The following is a 25,081-nucleotide window of genomic DNA, read 5'->3' as shown; positions in this document are numbered from 1 at the left end:
GTGCAATGTTGTGTGCAATTTTTCCAACATCATGACACTTATTTGGAGCCTGTGGCTCAAGTGGTTTGAAAGCTGTTGAGGTTTGAAAGCGCAAATATGCGTTGAATGTCTCATTTGAAACTGTCGTTACCTCGTATTGGGCAGCAAATAAATCCCCAGTTCCAATACCAAATCAAACAAAAAATATTACCAAGTCCTGAATCAAGGCTGTAAACCTACTAGTCTCCCATAGGCAGACAGGAAGTCCTGAATCAAGGCTGTAAACCTACTAGTCTCCCATAGGCAGACAGGTTACCTCCCACATTAACTGTTGCCATAGATCTGTGAACTTAGTCAGCCAATATCCCTCTCATAAACCCTTGTTGACTAGTGTTCAAAACAAAGTCCACCATTTGTGTGGGTGGCAACAGGCGTCTTTAAATCAGCCAGCTTTAAATCGTGAAGTAGCCTACACAATTCCTGAAGCCCAGTCGGGATGCTTGGGTCGGTGGTGTTGTTGTGGCTCTTTATCCTCCTTCTATTCTTCTTCATCAGGGTCCGCCGACCTAAAAACTTCCCACCAGGACCCCGTCCCCTGCCCATCCTCGGCAATCTGCTACAGCTGGATCCTGGCAACCCCCTCAAAGACCTGGAAAGGGTAAAGTGGGCTATACTTTGTAGGCTAGAGTTAGACCAACTCTCGAGACCTGCTACGATAACGCTGCTGGAAATAACTTCTTTTTTTTGTGACGCTAATATTTTGGATATAGTTTTCTTCAGCGAACGCGTAATATAGGAGAACGGATTCCTATTCTGTAATAAATCCAAGTCACTCCATTTAGTATTTATGATGTTACGTTTCGTATAGTGTGTAGTATGGATGTCCATCACCCATTTCGTATGATATGTTACGAATTATAATTTGTATCATATGTTGTGAATTTGCAAAAAATAACAATATGTTATGATTTTGCTGGGCCCTCCCTGCGCGCAAGCGCCACGTCTACTTATATGGGCAGACAAAAAACTGTTCACACCCCTCTTGTTGGTGGAAAGGATTTTGCAGGTTTTAAGCTTATTTCCTGAAATTCTACACATTTGTCACAGGGTGCAAAGAAAATGTTGCCGTTTTAAAGCTACATTTCTTGCAATTCTATACAGTTTCCCATGTCTAATGTGTATTCATGTGATATTTGAGTGACAAAAAAATTACAACAAAATCTATGGGACTGTAACAACCTTCAAGAGTCAATTTAAAATCTGGACAAGGTTCTTAAAAATAAAACAAGTTTTGGAACCACTGCCTTAAGTAACCATCTGTCTTATGTAACCATACCAGAGGTAACATATCATACAAATTTGAGAGTCCAAGATCTACATTTACTATGTTACGTCTAGTCTATGAGACCAGTCTGACTGAATGGGTATTAAGTATGGCTAAAGTTTTAGGAAAACGGATACAATAGTTGATTCATGCCACAATTGGACAAAAACATGCTCAACAAGGTTGGAATGTCATAACACAATTTCAACAAAAGACAATGATTAATTAATTTGAAAATAAACATAATTAATAAGTGGCACAGCGGTGTAAGGCACTGCATCTCAGTGCAAGAGGTGTCACTGCAGTCCCTGATTCTAATCCAGGCTGCATCACATCCATTCTGATTGGGAGTCCCTTAGGGTGGCGCACAATTGGCCCAGTGTCACCCGGGTTTGGCTGGGGTAGGCCGTCATTGTAAATAAGAATTTGTTCTTAACTGACTTACCTAGTTGTCACGATCGTCTTCTTGAAAATGAGTGGACCAAGGCGCGCCGTGTGGAAAATACATCTTCTTTTATTTAGAAGAGAAAGAAAACACGAAACGAACACTATACATAAACTGAAACAAAACAACAAACGACCGTGAATCTACAAACGTTAGTGCACACACAAGCTACAAACGTTCAACATAGACAATTACCCACATAAACCTAGTGCCTATGGCTGTCTTAAATATGGCTCCCAATCAGAGATAATTAATGACATCTGTCTCTGATTGAGAACCATTCAGGCAACCATAGACACAGCTAGACACCTACACTAAACACAAACCCATCTACTCTACTTAACCTCCTAAACCATACAACCACCCTAGACAATACAAAAACACATACCTTCCCCATGTCACACCCTGACCTAACTAAAATAATAAAGGAAACAAAGAATACTAAGGCCAGGGCGTGACAGTACCCCCCCCCCCCCCCCCCCCCCCCCCCCAAAGATGCGGACTCCGGCCGCAGAACCTGAAACAGAAGGGGACGGTCCGGGGTGGCCCCCCATCATGGCGGCGGTTTGGGCGCGGGACGCGGCCCGCACTCCACCATTGTCAATACCCGCTTTGGTGGCGCCTCTGGAGCGGCGGCCCTTGTAGAAAGTCCCGGACTGAAGACCATCCCAGAGGGCGCCACCGGACGGATGGGTAGCTCGGGACTGAGGGGGGGTAGCTCCGGACTGAGGGACGGCAGCTCCGGACTGAGGGACGGCAGCTCCGGACTGAGGGACGGCAGCTCCGGGCTGGCTGACGGATCTGGCTGCTCATGGCTGGCTGACGGATCTGGCTGCTCATGGCTGGCTGACGGATCTGGCTGCTCATGGCTGGCTGACGGATCTGGCTGCTCATGGCTGGCTGACGGATCTGGCTGCTCATGGCTGGCTGACGGATCTGGCTGCTCATGGCTGGCTGACGGATCTGGCTGCTCATGGCTGGCTGACGGATCTGGCTGCTCATGGCTGGCTGACGGATCTGGCTGCTCATGGCTGACTGGCGGCTCTGGCTGCTCATGGCTGACTGGCGGCTCTGGCTGCTCATGGCTGACTGGCGGCTCTGGCAGATACTGGCTGACTGGCGGCTCTGGCAGATCCTGTCTGGCGGAAGGCTCTGGCTGATCCTGTCTGGCGGAAGGCTCTGGCTGATCCTGTCTGGCGGAAGGCTCTGGCTGATCCTGTCTGGCGGAAGGCTCTGGCTGCTCCTGTCTGGCGGAAGGCTCTGGCTGCACCTGTCTGGCGGAAGGCTCTGGCTGCTCCTGTCTGGCGGAAGGCTCTGGCTGCTCCTGTCTGGCGGAAGGCTCTGGCTGCTCCTGTCTGGCGGATATCATAAGGTGAATGCACCAATTTGTAAGTCGCTCTGGATAAGAGCGTCTGCTAAATGACTTAAATGTAAATGTAAATGTAAGGCTCTAGCGGCTCCTGTCTGGCGGAAGGCTCTTGCGGCTCCTGTCTGGCGGACGGCTCTGAAGGCTCATGGCAGACGGGCGGCTTTGCAGGCTCAGTACAGACGGGCGGCTTTGAAGGCTCAGCACAGACGGGCAGTTCATGCGGCGCTGGGCAGACGGGCAGTTCAGGCGCCGTTGGGCAGACGGGCAGTTCAGGCGCCGTTGGGCAGACGGGCAGTTCAGGCGCCGTTGGGCAGACGGGCAGTTCAGGCGCCGTTGGGCAGACGGGCAGTTCAGGCGCCGTTGGGCAGACGGGCAGTTCAGGCGCCGTTGGGCGGGCAGACGGGCAGTTCAGGCGCCGTTGGGCGGGCAGACGGGCAGTTCAGGTGCCGTTGGGCGGGCAGACGGGCAGTTCAGGCGCCGTTGGGCGGGCAGACGGGCAGTTCAGGCGCCGTTGGGCGGGCAGACGGGCAGTTCAGGCGCCGTTGGGCGGGCAGACGGGCAGTTCAGGCGCCGTTGGGCGGGCAGACGGGCAGTTCAGGCGCCGTTGGGCGGGCAGACGGGCAGTTCAGGCGCCGTTGGGCGGGCAGACGGGCAGTTCAGGCGCCGTTGGGCGGGCAGACGGGCAGTTCAGGCGCCGTTGGACAGACGGGCAGTTCAGGCGCCGTTGGGCAGACGGGCAGTTCAGGTGCCGTTGGGTGGGCAGACGGGCAGTTCAGGCACCGCTGGGCAGACGGCAGACGGGCAGTTCAGGCACCGCTGGGCAGACGGCAGACGGGCAGTTCAGGCACCGCTGGGCAGACGGCAGACGGGCAGTTCAGGCACCGCTGGGCAGACGGCAGACGGGCAGTTCAGGCACCGCTGGGCAGACGGCAGACGGGCAGTTCAGGCACCGCTGGGCAGACGGCAGACTCTGGCCGGCTGAGACGCACTGTAGGCCTGGTGCGTGGTGCCGGAACTGGAGGTACCGGGCTACGGACACGCACCATCAGGCTAGTGCGGGGAACAACAACAGGGCACACTGGACTCTCAAGGCGTACTATAGGCCTGGTGCGTGGTACCGGCACTGGTGGTACCGGGCTGAGGGCACGCACATCAGGGCGAGTACGGGGAGAAGGAACAGTGCATACTGGACCCTGGAGACGCACATTTGGCCTAGTGCGTGGTGCCGGCACTGGTGGTACCGGACTGGGAACACGCATCTCAGGGCTAGTGCAGGGAGCAGCAACAGGACGCACAGGACTCTGGGGACACACAGGAGGCTTGGTGCGTGGTGTAGGCACTGGTGGTAAAGGCCTGGAGACACGCACCATAGGGCTAGTGCGTGGAGGAGGAACAGGGCTCTGGAGACACACTGGAAGCCTGGTGCGTGGTGTAGGCACTGGTGGTACTGGGTTGAGGTGGGGAGGTGGCGCCCGAAATACCGGACCGTGCAGGCGTACTGGCTCCCTTGAGCACGAGCCTGTCCAACCTTACCTGGTTGTATGCTCCCCATCGCTGACCAGTGCGGGGAGGTGGAATAACCCGCACCGGGCTATGTAGGTGAACCGGGGACACCATGCGTAAGGCTGGTGCCATGTAAGCCGGCCCGAGGAGACGCACTGGTGGCCAGATGCGTTGGGCCGGCTTCATGACATCCGGCTCAACGCTCAATCTAGCCCGGCCGATATGTGGAGCTGGAATGTACCGAACCGGGCTATGCGGCGTACAGGAGACACCATGCGCTCTACTGCGTAACACGGTGTCTGCCCGTACTCTCGCTCTCCACGGTAAGTACAGGGAGTAGGCGCAGGTCTCCTACCTGACTTCGCCACACTCCTTTTAAGGCCCCCCCCCAATAAATTTTTGGGGCTGACTCACAGGCTTCCTACCGTGTCTTCGTGCTGCCTCCATTCACCGGTATCCCTCCTCGCACTGCGCCAGAGAATCCCAGGCGGGCTCCGGCACGCGCCCTGGGTCGATCGCCCACCTGTCGATCTCCTCCCACGTAGTGTAGCCCAGATCCTGATCCCTTTGCCATAAATCCTGTGTGGGTTGCTCCTGTTGCCGCTTGACACGCCGCTTGATCCGATTCAGGTGGATAATTCTGTCACATCGTCTTCTTGAAAATGAGTGGACCAAGGCACGGCGTGTGGAAAAGACATCTTATTTTATTTAGAAGAGAAAGAAAACACGAAACAAACACTATACATAAACTGAAACAAAACAACAAACGACCGTGAAGCTACAAACGTTCAACATAGACAATTACCCAAACCTAGTGCCTATGGCTGTCTTAAATATGGCTCCCAATCAGAGACAATTAATGACATCTGTCTCTGATTGAGAACCATTCAGGCAACCATAGACACAGCTAGACACCTACACTAAACACAAACCCATCTACTCTACTTAACCCCCTAAACCATACAACCACCCTAGACAATACAAAAACACATACCTTCCCCATGTCACACCCTGACCTAACTAAAATAATAAAGGAAACAAAGAATACTAAGGCCAGGGCGTGACACTAGTAAAATAATGAGTGAAAATTGTGGATAAAAACCATGCTTTCTGTTTTTTCTAAACCGTAACATTCTATGGGATTTATAAACAAGGAAAAAATATTGAATTTTAAAAAAGGGAAAAACTTTATTATCCTGTGTAGAAATTGTGTAATTACACACTAACAACACTGTATAGATATGTTCTGAATAAGGTTGAGCTATTTTGTTATTACACATAAGAAAGAAAACCAGGGACTCAATGTTTAATATCAGAGTGCTACACAACTTGTAAAGGGACAAATAATAGTAGTCAGCCAAGAGTTACTCTAAAACGCAAGACTGAAAGCTTATCCATCAACCCTTGTGTGCTTGAATAACATTTCAAAAGAAAAGTTCCACATTATATTCTCACAATAAATACTCCCCGTCCCTCTCCTTCTGTGCTTCAGCTGAAGAGGCGCTATGGTAACGTGTTCAGTCTGTACATCGGCTCACGGCCTGCAGTGGTTCTGAATGGCCTGGAGGTGGTTCGTGAGGCACTGGTGACACGCGCAGCGGAATATGCTGGACGACCAACCCACATGATGGTCAGCCACCTCTTCAAAGGCAAAGGTAGAACTTTCTTGACCTCTTTTATACTATGTATTATAATAAGGGCACTATGTATGTGTCACCGGCGGTATCTGAGCCCTGGTCTCACACAGGAGAAACCAACGTCTTAAGAATTAGCCCAATAGGAAATCACCCCTTGGGCTGAGGGTGACACTGATTTTAAAGTAGCAGGCATGAGACCGTGAGTCCGACCCACTTACGCTCCGTGTGTGTTTGTATGTGTGTGTGCCGATCAGGGATCGTCATGGCCAATTATGGCTCCAGCTGGAGGGCCCACCGGCGCTTTGCTCTGACCACGCTGAGAAACTTTGGTCTGGGCAAACGCTCCATGGAAGAGCGCATCCTGGAGGAGGTGTCCCACATCTGCACTGAGCTGGAGAGCAGTGCTGGTGCAGTCTCACACACACAACATCCTAGTAATCACAGTCATCACTGTGCATATTCATGTCATTATCAGCGCTTAGTATCCACCCCAAAGCTCCTCCAAATACTGTATCAAACCATTACACTATTAACCCCTTGTTGTTGTAACAAACTTCCATAAACCACACAAACTTCACAGAAATAAGATACTCTCAGTAATACTCCCAGTATGACGATATTTACTATGCTTGTTTTAACATTAGGTATAAAGACTGTGGGGATTGTTACTTTATCTATCCTGTCAGTGTGTTCAATTCAGTAGCTCTGTGATCGTTGTTCTTACCTTGTCCGTGTGTATTGCCTCGTGTGGTGATCGTTGCTGTGCCCTGGTAGGCGGGTCGATGGATCCTCAGCACCTGTTCCATCTGGCTGCGTCTAACATCATCTGCTCACTGATTTTTGGAGAGAGGTTTGAATATGACGACCCGGTCATCCTCACCCTCATCCAGAGGTTAGAGGAGTTTACCAAGGAAGCTGTCGGACCTTGGGCCATGGTACAGTCTAAGCCCTGTACCACTCCATGCTTACTAAAAAAGGGTTCCAAAGTGGTTATTCGGCTGTCCCCAGGTAGAACCCATTTGGGTTCAGGGTAGAACCTTCTGTGGAAAGGGTTCTACACTGAACCCAAAAGTGTTCTTCAAAGGGGTTCTTCAAAGTGTTCTCCGATGAGGACAGCCAAATACTCCTTTTAGATTCTAGATGGAAGTTACATGATCATCACTGACCACTCTGTGCTAGACATGACACACTGATCCACATTCCCCTTTGTTTTATCTCCATTTCCTCCCATCTACCTTTGTAGCTCTATGAAATCATACCGGTCTTGAGGCCCCTCCCTTTGCCCTTCAGGAACGTTTTCCACAAATTTGATCAAATGAAAGAACATATCAAGAAGGTTGTGACCAAGCACAAAAGTTCAAGGGTCGCAGGAGAGCCCAGAGACCTCCTTGACTGCTACCTGGACCAGATTGACAAGGTAGGAGAACAATAGAAGTATGGTTGTAGAAGTAAAATAAAGATGTAACGATCTTCGTCTTCATCGGATGAGGAGTAGGAAGGATCGGACCAAAATGCAGTGCTGTAAGTGTCCATGATAATTTATTAAATCAGAACACGAAAAATACAAAATAACAAAGTGAATGAAAGAAATGAAAATCGAAACAGTTCTGTATGGTGAAAACACAGACACAGAAAACAACCACCACAAACAAAAGTGGGAAAACAAGCTACCTAAGTACGGTTCTCAATCAGAGACAACGATTGACAGCTGCCTCTGATTGGGAACCATACCAGGCCTAAACATAGAAATACAACACCCAGACATACAACATAGAATACCCACCCACATCACACCCTGACCAAACAAATAATAGAAACATACAAAGCAATCTACGGTCAGGGCGTGACAAAAGAAGATAAGATATCAAGTAAGTAGCCTTGTACAAGTAAGCCTGAATGGTCCATAGGGCAGGAGCCTATCTCCTGTTTCTGTAATATTAAGAAGCTTGATGTAGAAGTACCTGGATAGGACACTAATCTGTCGCAGGACTTTACCCTGAATCCATTTGCCAATCAGAGAGGCATCGGGTCCCATTTTAGAGTCTTTGGAATGACTTCTTTGAACGGGGCAAACATTTTCATTGGGCTGGTAGAAGAGGAGGAAGTACTTTACAGGATGGAGCAGGGTGGAATGCAGAATTTAATGTCGATGCCTTTGGTGTCTGTGTGTTTGTGTGCGTTTCAGACAGCTGATGGAGGCTCCACATTTAATGACACTCAAATGGTGTCTCTACTACTTGACCTGTTCCTTGCTGGGACAGACACGACTTCCAACACCCTCCGCTCTGCCATGCTATACCTGATGACCAACCAGCATGTACAGGGTGAGGAAATATACACACAACACACACACATGGGCAGACATTTCATTCAATTCGATGGCGCTTGTAGACAATGGTTCCGCATTCACGGTAAACGATGCATATGTCGGCTAAATAGGAAATGAGCTTTAAATATTAAACATTCTACAAAACTTGATCGGATTGAAACCCGGCCAACGAGTGTGTGTTTGTCCCAGATCGCTGTCACCGAGAGATCGCCGAGGTTCTTGAGGGACGTGCAGACGCTTCGTTTGAGGACAGACATGCCATGCCGTATGTTCAAGCCACGATCCATGAGGCACAGCGCATGAGCGACACCGTTCCTCTTAGCGTGTTCCATACTACCTGCAGCGACACACAAGTACACAGCTACCAGCTGCCCCAGGTGAGCATTACCATGACGACTGATATGCTGCCTGTTGTTGACCTTAGAGCTATAAAGGTCTCCTGGGCTACAGTGAGTGATTTCATGATTGGTGCTATCTCAGTCTTTAGTGTACCTCTTCACCTCTCCTTCTCCTTCTCCTTCTCCTTCTCACCCTTAATCCCTCTCTCCCTCATCTGTTCCAGGGCACAACGGTGATTCCTAACCTGTCTTCAGTGCTGCATGAAGAGGGCCAGTGGAAATTCCCTCACGAGTTCAACCCTGAGAACTTCCTCAACGAGGTCGGAGAGTTTGTGAAACCAGAAGCCTTTCTTCCATTCTCTGCAGGTGCCTTTTTGTAAAAGTGTCAATATCTATGACTTATAAATGATACTAAGACAGGAGAATATGTTGACATAAAATGCCAGGCTGCATGCATATGAAGGTATGAGTGAAATGTTGTTCTCATTGATAGCCGTGTGTGTGTTCCCTAGGATCTCGTGTGTGTCTGGGGGAGGGGTTAGCACGTATGGAGCTCTTCCTGGTTCTAGTGACATTGCTTCGGAGTTACCGATTCGTCTGGCCTGAGGATGGAGGTGTCCCAGATTTCAGTCTCATCTTTGGTGGGACACAGTCTCCAAAGCCCTACCGCCTTGGAGTGCGCCTGAGGAGCAGCGAGGAGCTACCCACAGTCTCCACAAGAGAACCCTAGTTCTGTCAGACATCTATAGATCTTATTCTGTAATAATTCAACTTCATTTTAGTAAGTCATCAGATGAGTTGTTTTTCAACAATGTGTAACCCACCATTCAATGCCTTATCTGTGTCAGCTTCTGTAAGGATCAGATATTGGAATGATCATTCACAAACTAGATCTTTCAGTATGCTTGCATGTATTTTGTAATCCATACCATTGTTAAAACTATTGGTTTTGTGTTTATGTTAATTACAACGAAATGTATTTTCTTATCAAGTTTTCTTAAGTAAAATAATCATTACTAAAACCATGTGATTTGGATTAAAAATGTGGACCTCTGATTTTATGTCCTCCCATCCCCTTACCTGCATCTGTAACTCTTGTGTTTCAGGTCGAATCTCCAGAACCCCCCCAAAAATATTGATGAAGTTCTATATGAGCTGCAATGCTTAACCTAGTATTGCAGACGAACGTTTCGTGCAGATAGCAAATTCCGTCTGTAGCAGATGCACCACCCCCGAATTCAATACTCAACTTGTCTGCAGTAGAATACGGCAACAGGCCAGCAGCATGAACCTCCTTTCACAGCCTGCGCAAAAAACGAAGCAGTGCTCATGACTTTCAAGCGACTTTTTTCAAATCATCCTTACATGCTGACCAGACCGGACACGTCGCGTGCGCGAGCGTCACAAAATAAATGTAGAAATCCATGTTATTCAATTATTGCACCCACACTGCTCGCGCTGCCAACGAGTGTCTGCGATGCTAAGGGCTAAAATAGAAGTCGTTCCTATTTCTGACGCAGATCGCGCTGAAAGTCATCTCCTCACTGGTTTATAGAAGCAGGTACCCACGTGCCATCTCCTCAATGGTTATACAATGAAAGTTTAGATGGATCACCATACAAGTTCAAAGATGAAAAAGCCTGGAAGGAGGAGAGATGACTAGAAACAATTCGGTTGGCCGTTTTATGTGTGGCATAATTGTCGGAGTAGAGGTCCTTGTGCATTTCAGGTAAAATAACAACTCAATGTTTATATCCCAGGACAAATTAGCTAGCAACAGCAAGCTAGCTAAATAGGACAAATTAACGTTAGTTAGCAAGTGCAAGCTAGCTAGCTAAATTATCATACATGTTTAATGCTTTTCGACCTGTCCCCAAATTAATGACATAGGCTCAGAGTTTGTTTTGATATTTTAACCTGCGTGTCGTGATCGTGTTTGGTGTGGGGGGGCAAAATAAATGTATGCACGATAGCGCACGATGGCGCACGCACGCAGCCGGTTTGGGTTCCGTATTAGAGTGGCATCATGCAGCGTTACAATGTATTAAACATCAAAACATATAGCCCAACGTTTGTAGAGCAACTAAAGTTACATTAATAACTCTAAGCATATAGGAGAACCTATTTCGTTGTTAACCGCTCAACATAGAATAGCCGTATGTGCGCACCCTCAATGTTTGGAGAAAATATAATTTTTCATTTTATTCAGCTTTGTTCAATTGTATTCTTCATAATATAAAATAATGCCACGGAATTCTGAACAAATCTTGTCTGCTAAATGAACTAGTGTAGACCACAGCCATATGGCATTGCCAGATCAGGACCTAACATATGGACAACTCAGACAACGCTATTCTGTTCTTCTGAAATAATCTACATTTTCTTCATATGATTTGTCTCTTTAGACCTGTCTAAAATAAATACTGGATTTATTGTAAAGGTGTAGGCTATATTACATAGATTTGTTCAACTTTTTAAAATGTAGATGTTCCAAAGGTCTGCATCAGTGGCTTGTAGTCTGAGTGTGGAAGCCAGAAGATGCTAAATGTTTTTATGTTAATTAACAGTTAACGTTCAATTACCGTGAGACCGACAATTATTTGCTTGACAATCACCGGCTGATGAAATTTCATGACCACCACAGCCCGATAAGAGATCAAAACAGTTGAACTGTAGAGCCCTGACAGATGAGCTGCTAATCAACACTAAATAGCTATGTTGTGCAAATATGGGTCAATTAATAAATATTGATCAATCAATGAACTGTTACAGAATATTGTAGTCTAATCCACACACACCATTATTCTTACCTGATGACATCGAATCTCAATCTCCCTTTTCCTCCTCTTCAACTCTTTCTCTCGCAGTTCCGCAAAATTATTACCACAGAATTGCTCTCCAAGGACAGTGTTTTTGACGGTGACAACCTGCTGACGTCCTGCTGCTTCAGAGGACCGAAAAGACTGGAAAGAGAACACTATTTCTTTACCATATACAGTTGAAGTCGGAAGTTTACATACACTTAGGTTGGAGTCATTAAGACTAGTTTTTCAACCACTCCACAAACTTCTTGTTAACAAACTATAGTTTTTGCAAGTCGGTTAGGACATCTACTTTGTGCAGGACACAAGTAATTCTTTCCAACAATTGTTTACAGACACTGTTTCACTTCTTGTCAATAGGGGGGCGCAGTTTTCACTTTGGAAAAAATCATGCCCAAATGAAACGGCCTCGTACTCTTTTGTAGATCATACAATATGCATATTATTATTACTATTGGATCGAAAACACTCAGAAGTTTCTAAAACTGTTTGAATTATGTCTGTGTAAAACAGAACTCATTTTGCAGCAAACTTCCATGCAGGAAGTGAAGAATCTGAAAATGAGGCTCTGTTTCAGGGCCTGCCTATTCAATTGCCTTATATTTATCGATATGCATGCACTTCATACGCCTTCCACTAGATGTCAACAGGCAGTGGAAGGTGGAATGGGGTGTCTAGCTTGATCTGAGGTCGAACAAGAGCTTTCGGAGTGGCAGGTCAGGAATTTCCTTTATCTACCAAGGCGCGCGAAGTACCTCGATATTGTCTTCTGATAAGCGTTCGGTTATCTCCGGCTCTGATTTTATTTGATACATGTGATAATAACATCGTAAAGTAGGTTTTTTCAACCGAGTTTTATCAGATTATTCAACATTTATTGGGACTTTTGGAGTTTTCCATTCTTTGCGTCGAGAGAAAATGGGAACGTTATCAACATTGGCTAGCATTGTGGCGCGAATTCGACAGAAGAAAAGGGAATTCTAAAACCAAACAACGATTTATTCTGGACCAAGGACTACTTGTACACGATTCTGATGGAAGCTCGGCAAAAGTAAGAACAATTTATGATGTTATTTTGTATTTCTGTGGAAAATGTTGATTCCTATTCTCCGCCGTTTTGGCGAGCGCTGTCTCGCAATAACGCAAGCTGTTTGTTATGGTAAAGTTATTTTAAAAAATCTAACACAGCGGTTGCATGTTAATGACATTGAGAAGTACACCACATCAGTCACTGGCTTTATCAATAAGTGCATCGAGGACGTCGTCCCCACAGTGACTGTACGTACATACCCCAACCAGAAGCCATGGATTACAGGCAACATTCACACTGATTGAATCATACTACACCGGCTCCGACACTGGTCTTATGTGGCAGGGCCCAGTGACACGAGACTATCAGACAAGCTAAATCACTTCTATGTGAGGCAAGCAACACTGAGGCATGCATGAGAGCATCAGCTGTTCTGGACGACTGTGTGATCACGCTCTCCGTAGCCGACGTGAGTAAGACCTTTAAAACAGGTGAACATACACAAGGCTGCGGGGCCAGACGGATTACCAGAACGTGTGCTCCGGGCATGTGCTGACCAACTGGGAGGTGTCTTCACTGACATTTTCAACATGTCCCTGATTGAGTTTGTAATACCAACATGTTTCAAGCAGACCACTATAGTCCCTGTGCCCAAGAACACAAAGGCAACCTGCCTAAATGACTACAGACCCGTAGCACTCACGTCCGTAGCCATGAAGTGCTTTGAAAGGTTGGTCATGGCTCACATCAACACCATTATCCCAGAAACCCTAGACCCACTCCAATTTGCATACCGCCCAAACAGATCCACAGATGATGCTATCCCTCAACGTAACCAAGACTAAGGAGATGATTGTGGACTACAGGAAAAGGAGGACCGAGCACGCCCACATTGTCATCGACGGGGCTGTAGTGGAGCAGGAGGAGAGCTTCATGTTCCTTGGTGTCCACATCAACAACAAACTAGAATGGTCCAAACACACCAAGACATGTCGTGAAGAGGGCACGACAAAGCCTATTCCCCCTCAGGAAACTAGAAAGATTTGGCATGGGTCTTGAGATCCTCAAAAGGTTCTACAGCTGCAACATTGAGAGCATCCTGGCTGGTTGCATCACTGCCTGGTACGGCAATTGCTCGGACTCTGACCGCAAGGCACTACAGAGGGTAGTGCGTACGGCCCAGTACTGGGGCTAAGCTGCCTGCCATCCAGGACCTCTACAGCAGGCGGTGTCAGAGGAAGGCCCTAAAATTGTCAAAGACCCCAGCCACCCCAGTCATAGACTGTTCTCTCTACTACCGCATGGCAAGCAGTACCGGAGTGCCAAGTCAAGGACAAAAAGGCTTCTCAACATTTTTTACCCCCAAGCCATAAGACTCCTGAACAAGTAATCAAATGGCTACCTGCACTATTTCCATTGTGTGCCCCCCCACCCCCCCCCAAAACCCTCTTTTTACACTGCTGCTACTCTCTGTTAATCATATATGCATAGTAACTTTAACTATACATTCATGTACATACTACCTCAATTGGGCTGACCAACCAGTGCTCCCGCACGTTGGTAAACCGGGCTATCTGCAATGTGTCCTGTCACCCACCACCCACCAACCCCTATTTTATGCTACTGCTACTCTGTTCATCATATATGCATAGTCACTTTAACCATATCTACATGTACATACTACCTCAATCAGCCTGACTAACCGGTGTCTGTATGTAGCCTCGCTACTTTTATAGCCTCGCTACTGTATATAGCCTGTCTTTTTACTGTTGTTTTATTTCTTTACTTACCTATTGTTCACCTAACACCTTTTCTGCACTATTGGTTAGAGCCTGTAAGTAAGCATTTCACTGTAAGGTCTACACCTGTTGTATTCGGCGCACGTGACAAATAAACTTTAATTTGTCTCAAGGCTTAAACATCCTTCTTTAACCTGTCTCCTCCCCTTCAACGATACTGTTTGAAGTAGACTTAACAGGTGATATCAATAAGGGATCATAGCTTTCACCTGGATTCACCTGGTCAGTCTATGTCATGTTTTGTACACTCGGTGTATAATAGAATTGTGGGTATATTTGTGGACAAAATTCTTACTCAACCAAGTGGTTAACTGACATACACTGCTCAAAAAAATAAAGGGAACACTTAAACAACACAATGTAACTCCAAGTCAATCACACTTCTGTGAAATCAAACTGTCCACTTAGGAAGCAACACTGATTGACAATACATTTCACATGCTGTTGTGCAAATGGAATAGACAAAAGGTGGAAATTATAGGCAATTAGCAAGACACCCCCCAAAACAGTAGTGATTCTGCAGGTGGTGACCACAGACCACTTCTCAGTTCCTATGCTTCCTGGCTGATGTTTTGATCACTTTTGAATGCTGGCGGTGCTCTCACTCTAGTGGTAGCATGAGACGGAGTCTACAACCCACACAAGTGGCTCAGGTAGTGCAGTTCATCCAGGATGGCACATCAATGCGAACTGTGGCAACAAGGTTTGCTGTGTCTGTCAGCGTAGTGTCCAGAGCATGCAGGCGCTACCAGGAGATAGGCCAGTACATCAGGAGACGTGGAGGAGGCCGAAGGAGGGCAACAACCCAGCAGCAGGACCGGTACCTACGCCTTAGTGCAAGGAGGTGCACTGCCAGAGCCCTGCAAAATAACCTCCAGCAGGCCACAAATGTGCATGTGTCAGCATATGGTCTCACAAGGTGTCTGAGGATCTCATCTCGGTACCTAATGGCAGTCAGGCTACCTCTGGCGAGCACATGGAGGGCTGTGTGGCCCCACAAAGAAATGCCACCCCACACCATGACTGATCCATCACCAAACCGGTCATGCTGGAGGATGTTGCAGTCAGCAGAACGTTCTCCACGGCGTCTCCAGACTCTGTCACGTCTGTCACATGTGCTCATGTGTTCAGTGTGAACCTGCTTTCATCTGTGAAGAGCACAGGGCGCCAGTGACGAATTTGCCAATCTTGGTGTTCTCTGGCAAATGCAAAACGTCCTGCACGGTGTTGGGCTGTAAGCACAACCCCCACCTGTGGACGTCGGGCCCTCATACCACCCTCATGGAGTCTGTTTCTGACCGTTTGAGCAGACACATGCACATTTGTGACCTGCTGGAGGTTATTTTGCAGGGCGCTGGCAGTGCACCTCCTTGCACAAAGGCGGAGGTACCGGTCCTGCTGCTGGGTTGTTGCCCTCCTACGGCCTCCTCCACGTCTCCTGATGTACTGGCCTGTCTCCTGGTAGCGCCTGCATGCTCTGGACACTACGCTGACAGACACAGCAAACCTTTTTGCCACAGTTCGCATTGATGTGCCGTTCTGGATGAACTGCACTACCTGAGCCACTTGTGTGGGTTGTAGACTCTGTCTCATGCTACCACTAGAGTGAGAGCACCGCCAGCATTCAAAAGTGACCAAAACATCAGCCAGGAAGCATAGGAACTGAGAAGTGGTCTGTGGTCACCACCTGCAGAATCACTCCTGTTTTGGGGGGTGTCTTGCTAATTGCCTATAATTTCCACCTTTTGTCTATTCCATTTGCACAACAGCATGTGAAATGTATTGTCAATCAGTGTTGCTTCCTAAGTGGACAGTTTGATTTCACAGAAGTGTGATTGACTTGGAGTTACATTGTGTTGTTTAAGTGTTCCCTTTATTTTTTTGAGCAGTGTATTTTAAAGCACCCACCATCACTGATACATCCATTACACAACCTTCAGTGTGGATGGAGGAAATAAGAAATTAGGAGGGAAGAAATGGGGGAGGGGCGGCAGAAAGACAATTGGCACAGACTGCATGATGATGCTGTCTATGACGAAAGAGGGGGATGGGAGCAGATGACAGGTCCCTCCAGCACGTGGTCTAAGGTACAGTCAGTGCACCTCTCCCTCACTCCCTCCCACCTCTCTCTCACGCTCTCTTTTTCTCGATCCATCTGTACCCTCCCTCCATCCTCTTCAAATACATCACAGCCTCCTGCCTGGCCCTCGGCCACTGAAACGCTCCGAGCCACGGTCATGTGACATCAGCCTCCAACCACTCTCCAAGGAGCACTGGCAAAAAGAGGGGAGTGTCTCTTTTCCCCGTCTCCTCCCTCCTTTGTCTCCCTCCCTCTCACTGAGTCAGACAGCAGGGTTGTGTGTCTGAAGCAAAGGCTCCATGGAGGGGAGATATCGTCTCTACCAGCGATACATTGCCTGAGAGAGACAGAAGAAAAAAGGATTCCCTTCTTTCTCTCCCTCGTTGAGGAACAGAGGATGAATGGAGAAGCGATGGACATGCCCCTGGAGTCATCATCCCCGGTGGTGGAGCAAGGCACCGTCGGGGGGGTGTCAGTGGCACCAGAACCGGCATCCACAGCAGCCGGTAACGGCTCCCTGCCTCCTCCGCCCACCATGGCCCCGGCCATCCCGCCCTACGTCAAGCTTGGCCTCACCGTGGCCTATACTGTCTTCTACTCTCTCCTCTTTGCCTTCATCTATGCCCAGCTGTGGCTGGTGCTCCGATACCGCCACAAGCGCTTCAGCTACCAGACGGCATTCCTCTTCCTGTGTCTGCTGTGGGCCGCGTTGCGCGCCCTCCTCTTCTCCTTCTACTTCCGCGACTGCGTCACGGCCAATGCGCTGGGTCCCTTCGCCTTCTGGCTGCTCTACTGCTTCCCCGTCTGCCTGCAGTTCTTCACGCTGAGCCTCATGAACCTCTACTGCGCCCAGGTGAGGATGGGCTCCCAGGGGCCACATTGAGGGAATGGGGGGTCTCAGGGGGCCACAAGGGCCATATTGAGGCCATTTTGAGGGTCCATTGGGGTCCAAAATGTGGATTACAGTTGGATGCTATATGCTGTTTTTTTTTATACACAATCTGCCCTTTCTTTCAGTCTCAGTGTCTAGGTAGTAGTTCACAGTATTAATATGATTATACATTGATGTGTGAGTGTTGTGTGTACAGAATAGCTGTGGACTGGTATTTCTGATTTTGCTGAAATGGTGGCATCCCCAATAGGGGGGGATATACAATCCTATAGGGAAAGCTCCCCTAGAAGAGGTAAGTGGTGAGAGGGGCGTGAAGGCAGTGGGGAGGAGGGGGCAGCTCAAGAAAAAGGAGGGTAAAGGTATGAAGGCCCGACCCTCATACCACCCTCATGGAGTCTGTTTCTGACCGTTTGAGCAGACACATGCACATTTGTGGCATGCTGGAGGTAATTTTGCAGGGCTCTGGCAGTGCACCTCCTTGCACAAAGGCGGAGGTAGCGGTCCTGCTGCTGGGTTGTTGCCCTCCTACGGCCTCCTCCACGTCTCCTGATGTACTGGCCTGTCTCCTGGTAGCGCCTCCATGCTCTGGACACTACGCTGACAGACACAGCAAACCTTTTTGCCACAGTTCGCATTGATGTGCCATCCTGGAAGAACTGCACTACCTGAGCCACTTGTGTGGGTTGTAGACTCCGTCTCATGCTACCACTAGAGTGAAAGCACCGCCAGCATTCAAAAGTGACCAAAACATCAGCCAGGAAGCATAGGAACTGAGAAGTGGTCTGTGGTCACCACCTGCAGAACCATTCCTTTATTGGGGGTGTCTTGCTAATTGCCTATAATTTCCACCTTTTGTCTATTCCATTTGCATAACAGCATGTGAAATTTATTGTCAATCAGTGTTGCTTCCTAAGTGGACAGTTTGATTTCACAGAAGTGTGATTGACTTGGAGTTACATTGTGTTGTTTAAGTGTTCCCTTTATTTTTTGAGCAGTGTATATATATATATATATATATATATATATATATATATATATATATATATATATATATATATATATATATATATATATATATATATACTCCCATATATATATCCATCTGTTCGTCACAAATTCCTTTAAAAAAAAGGTAGGGACGTTAATGAGAGAACCAGTCAGTATCTGGTGTGTCCACCATTTACCTCATGCAGTGCGACACATCTCCTTTGCATAGAGTTGATCAGGCTATTGATTGTGGCCTGTGGATATTGTCCCACTCCTCTTCAATGGCTGTGCAAAGTTGCTGGATATTGACGGGAACTGGAAACGCTGTCGTACACGTCAATCCAGAGCATCCCAAACATGCTCAATGGGTGACATGTCTGTTGAGTATGCAGGCCATAATCCAGGGACATTTTCAGCTTCCAGGAATTGTGTGCAGATCCTTGCGACATGGGGCCGTCCATGGATTATCATGCTGAAACAGGGGGGGATCGTGGCGGATGAATGGCACAACAATGGGCCTCATGATCTCGTCACGGTATCTCTGTGCATTCAAATTGCCATTGATAAAATGCAATTGTGTTCGTTGTTTGTAGCTTATGCCTGCCCATACCATAACCCCACTGCCACCATGGGGCACTCTGTTCACAACTTTGACATCAGAAAACCATTCGCCCACAAGACGTCTGCCATCTGCCCGGTACAGTTGAAACCGGGATTCATCCATGAAGAGCACACGTATCCAGCGTGCCAGTGGCCATCGAATTTGCCCACTGCCGAACTGAAGTCAGGTCAAGACCAAAACTGTGGGTTTCCATAACCGAAGAATTTCTGCAGAAACCGTCTCAGGGAAGCTCATCTGCGTGCTCGTCGTCATCACTGGGGTGGTGATGTCTACGAGCACGCAGATGAGCTTACCTGAGATGGTATCTGACAGTTTGTGCAGAAATTCTTCAGTTATGCAAACCCACAGTTTCATCAGCTGTCCAGGTTGCTCTTTTGAGACCATCCCGCAACTGAAGAAGGTCCTGGGCTGCCGTAGTTACACGTGGTCTGCGGTTGTGAGGCCGATTGGATGTACGGACAAATTCTCTAAAACGACATTGGAGGCGGCTTATGGTAGATAAGTTATTATTCAATTATCTGGCAACAGCTCTGGTGGACATTCCTACAGTCAGCATGCCAACTGCACACTGTGTTGTTTGACAAAACAGCATATTTTAGAGGGATCTTTTTATTGTCCCCCGCACAAGGTGCACCTGTGTAATTAAGATGCTGTTCAATCAGCTTCTTGATATGCCACACCTGTCAGGTGCATGGATTATCTTGGCAAAGGAGAAATGCTTACTAACATGGAAGTAAGCAAATTTGTCTACAGAATTTGAGAGAGAAATGCTTTTTGTGCTAAAGATTTCTGGTATATTTTATTTCAGCTCATGAAACATGGGACCAGCACTTTAGATGTTGCGTTTATATTTTTGTTCAGTATAGATGATGAATCATTATCAGAGGCACGTAATTCAATTGTAAGAGACTTAGAGGACCTAGCGTTTTCTAAATGATTTTATATAGATTTCAGTTGTTCAGCAGTTGTCACAAAGTGCTTGACAGTTACCCGGCTTAGACCCCAAAGAGCAAGCAAAGCAGAAGCGAAAGCACAGGGCAGGAACAACTCTCTAGAAGGAGGAAGGAAACCTAAAGAGGAACGCGGCTCAAAAGGGGTGGCCCACAATAGAGACTTGCACAGCCTCCGTCTGCAGACGCCAGCAATCACACACTTGCAATGCTACATCTATTGCCAGCATTTGTCTCCCTTCACACATTGCTATTAAAAGATAATACAGTAGGGCCTCGCTTGTCTACTGTTGGCATCACGTCATGGGTTTAACTGATAAGAGGTCAGTCTACATAGCGAAAAAGGCGTCCAATTTGTTTGTATTTCTTCGGGATCCCTTCAAATGTATCTGATCTGGAGACAGAATTAATTCATTAACTGGTTCTTCAGCTGAGTGGCCACATTGTTGATTGTTTGTTGTTTTCTTGGGGGGAAATGTCCAAAGTGTAACTTGCTTTCTGATGTCACCCAAAACAGGTTTACTTCAAGGCAAAGTCCAAGTATACCCCAGAGCTCCTTAAATACAAGTAAGTAGACTGAGTTTACCCCTCTCTTCAGGTCCATATACAGGATCCTTACATATTTCAAAGGCTGTAACTAGGGCCCAGAGATTTCCATATCTTTCCTTCCACAGGCTCCCCCTCTATCTGGTCTTCTTGGCGGTCAGCTTTCTCTTCCTGGTGGTCAACCTGGCCTGTGCCCTGCTTGTTAAGATGACCGCCACCGAGGTCAAGACCATTGTCCTGGTCAGAGTCACCATCAACGATACGCTCTTCGTGCTCTGTGCCATCTCGCTGTCCGTCTGCCTTTACAAGGTGGCTAAGATGTCCCTGGCCAGCATATACCTCGAGTCCAAGGTAGGACCTCAGAACTTGAGAATAAGGGGCTGTATGTGTCAAGCATCTCAGAGTAGGATTGCTGATCGAGGATCAGGTCTTGGCTGTCCTTGCGATCCTAAATCAGCACTCCTTCTCTGAGACACTTGATACATACAGCCCCAGACTTCCATTAAGATTGGCTAAGTCTGCTTCATGCTTTTCTGAAAGTAGGACACAAAGAATAAAAACAGTTCAGGCCAACTTAAAAAACAGTTCAAGTTTTCTATTTTATTTAATGTCTTTGTATATATTTTGGAGGTGGGAAAATGTGTGAACTCGGTAGCACTAAACGGTGACCCCTCGTAAAAACTAATGCTGATTGGTATCACGTTTCAGGGAAGACCCAGATGCAGACAGTGTCGAAGTAACAAAAGTTTATTACTAGAACAGAGGGCAGGCAAAAGGACAGGTCAAGGGCAGGCAGAGGTCGGTATTCCAGATCGGAGTGCAAACGGTACAGAATGGCAGGCAGTCTCAGGGTCAGGCAGAGGTCAATAATCCAGTGAGATGTGACAAGGTACAGAACTGCAGGCAGGCTCAGGGTCAGGCAGAGGTCAATAATCCAGTGAGATGTGACAAGGTACAGAACTGCAGGCAGGCTCAGAGTCAGGCAGAGGTCAATAATCCAGTGAGATGTGACAAGGTACAGAATTGCAGGCAGGCTCAGCGTCAGCGCAGGCAGATTGGTCAAAACCGGCGAAAACTAGAAACAGACCGGAGCGAGGGAAAACGCTGGTAGGCTTGACAAACAAAGCGAACTGGCAACAGACAAAGAACAAAGGTATAAATACACTGGGGATAATGGGGAAGCTGGGCGACACCCGGAGGTGGGTGGAGACAAGCACAAAGACAGGTGAAACAGATCAGGGTGTGACAGATAATAGTTCATGACCATGACTTCCCTCACCATTGGTTGCAGGGAACGTCGGTGTGTCAGGTGATATTGATTGGCGTCCTGGTGGTTCTGCTGTACGCATCACGGGCCTGCTACAACCTGGTGGTGCTGGCTCTGACCGACATCGAGACCATCAACTCTTTCGACTACGACTGGTACAACGTGTCCGACCAGGTAAGGATGACACGCTATCCCAGACACAGAATTAGGGAGAGAAGAGAGCAACAGAGAGAGAGAAAAGAGAAAGTGACAGACAGACACAAACGCAGTATATGTGGGACAAAAGTCAAATACATTTCGCCAGACAAACACACTCAAAAACACAGTCTAACACCAACAATCCACAAATGAGGATCCTCTGGAGGGATAAACACACAAATGCACTCTCTCTCTGTGCAGGCTGACTTGAGGTCCACTCTGGGGGACGCTGGTTACATCGTGTTCGGGGTGATCCTCTTTGTCTGGGAACTGCTGCCAACCTCCCTGGTGGTTTTCTTCTTCAGGGTCCGCAGGCTGCCACAGGACAGGGTGAGTGTGTGTTCAGATGACAAGGAAAGAGAAGCTTAGAAATGTTTGAATGATTTGTAAAACGCTTTCATTTAACCAGCCTGCCGTTTACCAGCTAGTTAGTTGTTTAATTAAACAGTAAATACCTAATAATTGTATTGCACTTACACTTCGGTTTCATTGAGATTCATTGACGCTAGCATCACTATTTAAGCTAATACCATTTGATACCAGCTAGTTACCACTTGTGTTCAATTCTGAGATAAGTACCAGAAAGTGTCCGTTGCTACCACATAGTTTCATAGTGAAAACACCAGGTAAGTACCAGCTTAAACTGGGCTCTTAAATAAAGCGTTACCGATTTCTTTATCTTATTCGGTATGCTCTGTCTTCGCAGAGTGGATCAGGGATCCCAAACCACGTGCTCTCTTCCAGAGGTTATTTCTTTGACAACCCCCGTCGGTACGATAGCGACGATGACCTGGCGTGGAGCATCCCTCAGAACAACTCAGCAAGGTACAGTAGAGTGTTAAGACGGGGATAGGTTACTTTTGAGTATGTTTTAGGATTTAAAAGATATACTGAAAGATAACTACACTGAACCAAAATATAAACACAACATGTAAAAGGGGTTGGTCTGATGTTTCATGAACTGAAATAAAAGATCCCAGAAATGTTCCATACACACAAAAACCTTATTTAACTCAGATTTTGTGCACAAATTTGTTTACATCCCTGTTAGTGAGAATTTCTCCTTTGCCAAGATAATCCATCCACTTGACAGGTGTGCCATATCAAGAAGCTGACTAAACAGCATGATCATTACACAGGTGCACCTTTTGCTGGTAGAATTTAATGTTAATTACTATACCATAAGCCACCTCTAATGTTGTTTTAGAGAATTTGGCAGTATGTCCAACAGGCCTCACAAATGCAGACCGCGTGTATGGTGATGGGGTTATGGTATGGGCAGGCATAAGCTACAGAAAACTAACACAATTACATTTTATCGATGGCCATTTGAATGCACAAAAAAGCTTTGAGATCCTGAGGTCCATTGTTTTTTAAAGTTATCAGTGACCAACAGATGCATATCTGTATTCCCAGTCATGTGAAATCCTTAGAGATTGGGGCTTAATTTATTTCAATTGACCGATTTCCTCATATGAACTGTAAGAAATTGTTGCGTTAATATTTTTGTTCAGTATAATAATAGTAACTCAAAGATTTGTTTATCTTTTGTGTCTATAGCCTAGTTACAGACTGCTACGACTGGGGCAGCCGCAACAGCAGTTTCACTGTACAAACGGGGACGGACGAACAGCGGTTGGCACCGGTGACGGGAGAGCTCCATCCATACTGAGACTTAACAAGTCCAGGGTCGAGGTCAATTCCATTTCAATTAGTTCAAATCAGGAAGCAAAAATTCCAATTCAGAATTTTCCTAATTGAAAAGCAAAAAATTGGTATTGACCCTAACTCTGAACCAATCCACACTGCACTGTACAGCACCGCAATGCACTTTGTAAACTTTGACACTTCTTGACAGCATCTGTATTTTGTCCATCATCAGCCACCGTATTGCATTAATCACTCAGTGATAATGTAGACCAGTGGTTCCAAAACCATTTCACTCGGGCCCCCCTTCCATCATTGGGGAACATCCCGTTAGCTGACATGGGCTAGTTGATCTGGACATTTCTGACAAGTTATAAAATAGCTCTAAGATATTCAATGACTGACATGACAAGAGGAAAACTGATGATACACTACCCAAAATTGTGCCGTGTGCATTCTACTATAACAACTTTCAAAAGTAAGTTGAACGCCAGACTGAGTTCCTTAAAAAATAAACTCTGCATCCCCCTATCGACCATCCCACAGTTTGGGAACCAGCTAGACATTTTAGAAAGTCATCTAGAAAACCTGTGAAATAAACCCATATTATAAGCTAGCACTAAGTCACGGAACAAACATATACATCAAAGTAGTTGATCTTAGACAATATCAATATCCTAAAGCCTGTATAGAACAATGACACAAAATCATGTCATGTGAATATGACTATGAACATACATTAATTTATTTGGCGACGTGAAAAGGATGGATTCTATATTTCTAACAGGAAGTTTTATTTTATGTAATGGAGAACGTTTCAGTGATCAGATGCTCTATATTTTTTGGTCTGTTTTTCTGTCTGTATCGTGATCGGTATTGACACATAACCATGAATAAAATGACATTTGGGGTGTGACACTCAATTTGAGGATATCCTACTGTTCTTGATTTAGTCACTCGATGAAATGGAATTGTACCCCAACGTTGTCTACAATTCACTTTATGATAGGAAAGGTCCGAACAAGTCCCAATAACAGAACCCTTTTCAGGGTTTATTGCTAAAAATGACTTACAAATATTAAATTCAGCGTATGGAGCAGGTGTATTCAAATTTGACCCTACGAGGTCCAGAGCCTGCTGGTTTTCTATTCTACCTGAATTAATTGCACCCACTTAGTGTCCCAGGTCTAAATCAGTCCCTGATTAAAAGGGGAACAATGAAAAAACACATAGTGGAACTGGCTTTGAGGTCCCGAGTTGAGTTTGAGGGGTATAAAGTATACCTTTCTGTTAGGGTGAGGTCAAATAGTATTGTTC

General features: G+C 46.7%; 2 protein-coding genes across 4 annotated transcripts; both read left to right on the top strand.

Annotated features, from left to right (window-relative positions):
* The first annotated feature begins 320 nt into the window (after positions 1-320).
* Positions 321-11,687, top strand: LOC129839376 (cytochrome P450 2B4-like). Of its 3 annotated transcripts, XR_008757011.1 has the most exons (10): positions 321-637; positions 6,113-6,275; positions 6,512-6,691; positions 7,032-7,192; positions 7,501-7,674; positions 8,443-8,581; positions 8,776-8,963; positions 9,149-9,290; positions 9,437-9,705; positions 10,031-11,687. XR_008757011.1 is itself a non-coding variant. In XM_055906779.1 (9 exons), the coding sequence occupies exons 1-9, from the start codon at positions 476-478 to the stop codon at positions 9,652-9,654; spliced, it is 1,527 nt and encodes a 508-aa protein (XP_055762754.1). In that variant the 5' UTR covers positions 322-475; the 3' UTR covers positions 9,655-10,003. The 3 variants fall into 3 exon arrangements, 2 of the variants coding, with proteins under 2 accessions (XP_055762754.1, XP_055762756.1); XM_055906779.1 differs by lacking the exon at positions 10,031-11,687 and having other exon boundaries at positions 322-637; positions 9,437-10,003; XM_055906781.1 differs by lacking the exon at positions 10,031-11,687 and having other exon boundaries at positions 323-637; positions 6,512-6,664; positions 9,437-10,003.
* Positions 11,688-16,679: 4,992 nt separating this feature from the next.
* LOC129839807 (G protein-coupled receptor 137Ba-like) lies at positions 16,680-24,280 on the top strand. The gene is made up of 7 exons (XM_055907453.1): positions 16,680-17,508; positions 20,624-20,673; positions 20,781-21,003; positions 21,944-22,093; positions 22,319-22,447; positions 22,824-22,942; positions 23,678-24,280. The coding sequence occupies exons 1-7, from the start codon at positions 17,053-17,055 to the stop codon at positions 23,787-23,789; spliced, it is 1,239 nt and encodes a 412-aa protein (XP_055763428.1). The 5' UTR covers positions 16,680-17,052; the 3' UTR covers positions 23,790-24,280.
* The last annotated feature ends 801 nt before the right edge of the window (positions 24,281-25,081 follow it).

Source organism: Salvelinus fontinalis, chromosome 40 (assembly GCF_029448725.1).
Source record: "Salvelinus fontinalis isolate EN_2023a chromosome 40, ASM2944872v1, whole genome shotgun sequence".
Lineage (NCBI taxonomy): Eukaryota > Metazoa > Chordata > Actinopteri > Salmoniformes > Salmonidae > Salvelinus > Salvelinus fontinalis.
Note: the sequence above shows the minus strand (reverse complement) of the source record. Positions and strands in the feature narration are given on the sequence as shown.

Coding starts and splice junctions, on each gene's coding strand:
- LOC129839376 (XM_055906779.1), top strand. CDS start 476: ATGCTTGGGTCGGTGGTGTTGTTGTGGCTCTTTATCCTCCTTCTATTC. Junction 638..6,112: donor CCCTCAAAGACCTGGAAAGG/GTAAAGTGGGCT, acceptor TCTGTGCTTCAG/CTGAAGAGGCGCTATGGTAA. Junction 9,291..9,436: donor CTTTCTTCCATTCTCTGCAG/GTGCCTTTTTGT, acceptor TGTGTTCCCTAG/GATCTCGTGTGTGTCTGGGG.
- LOC129839807 (XM_055907453.1), top strand. CDS start 17,053: ATGAATGGAGAAGCGATGGACATGCCCCTGGAGTCATCATCCCCGGTG. Junction 21,004..21,943: donor GCATATACCTCGAGTCCAAG/GTAGGACCTCAG, acceptor CATTGGTTGCAG/GGAACGTCGGTGTGTCAGGT. Junction 22,094..22,318: donor GGTACAACGTGTCCGACCAG/GTAAGGATGACA, acceptor CTCTCTGTGCAG/GCTGACTTGAGGTCCACTCT.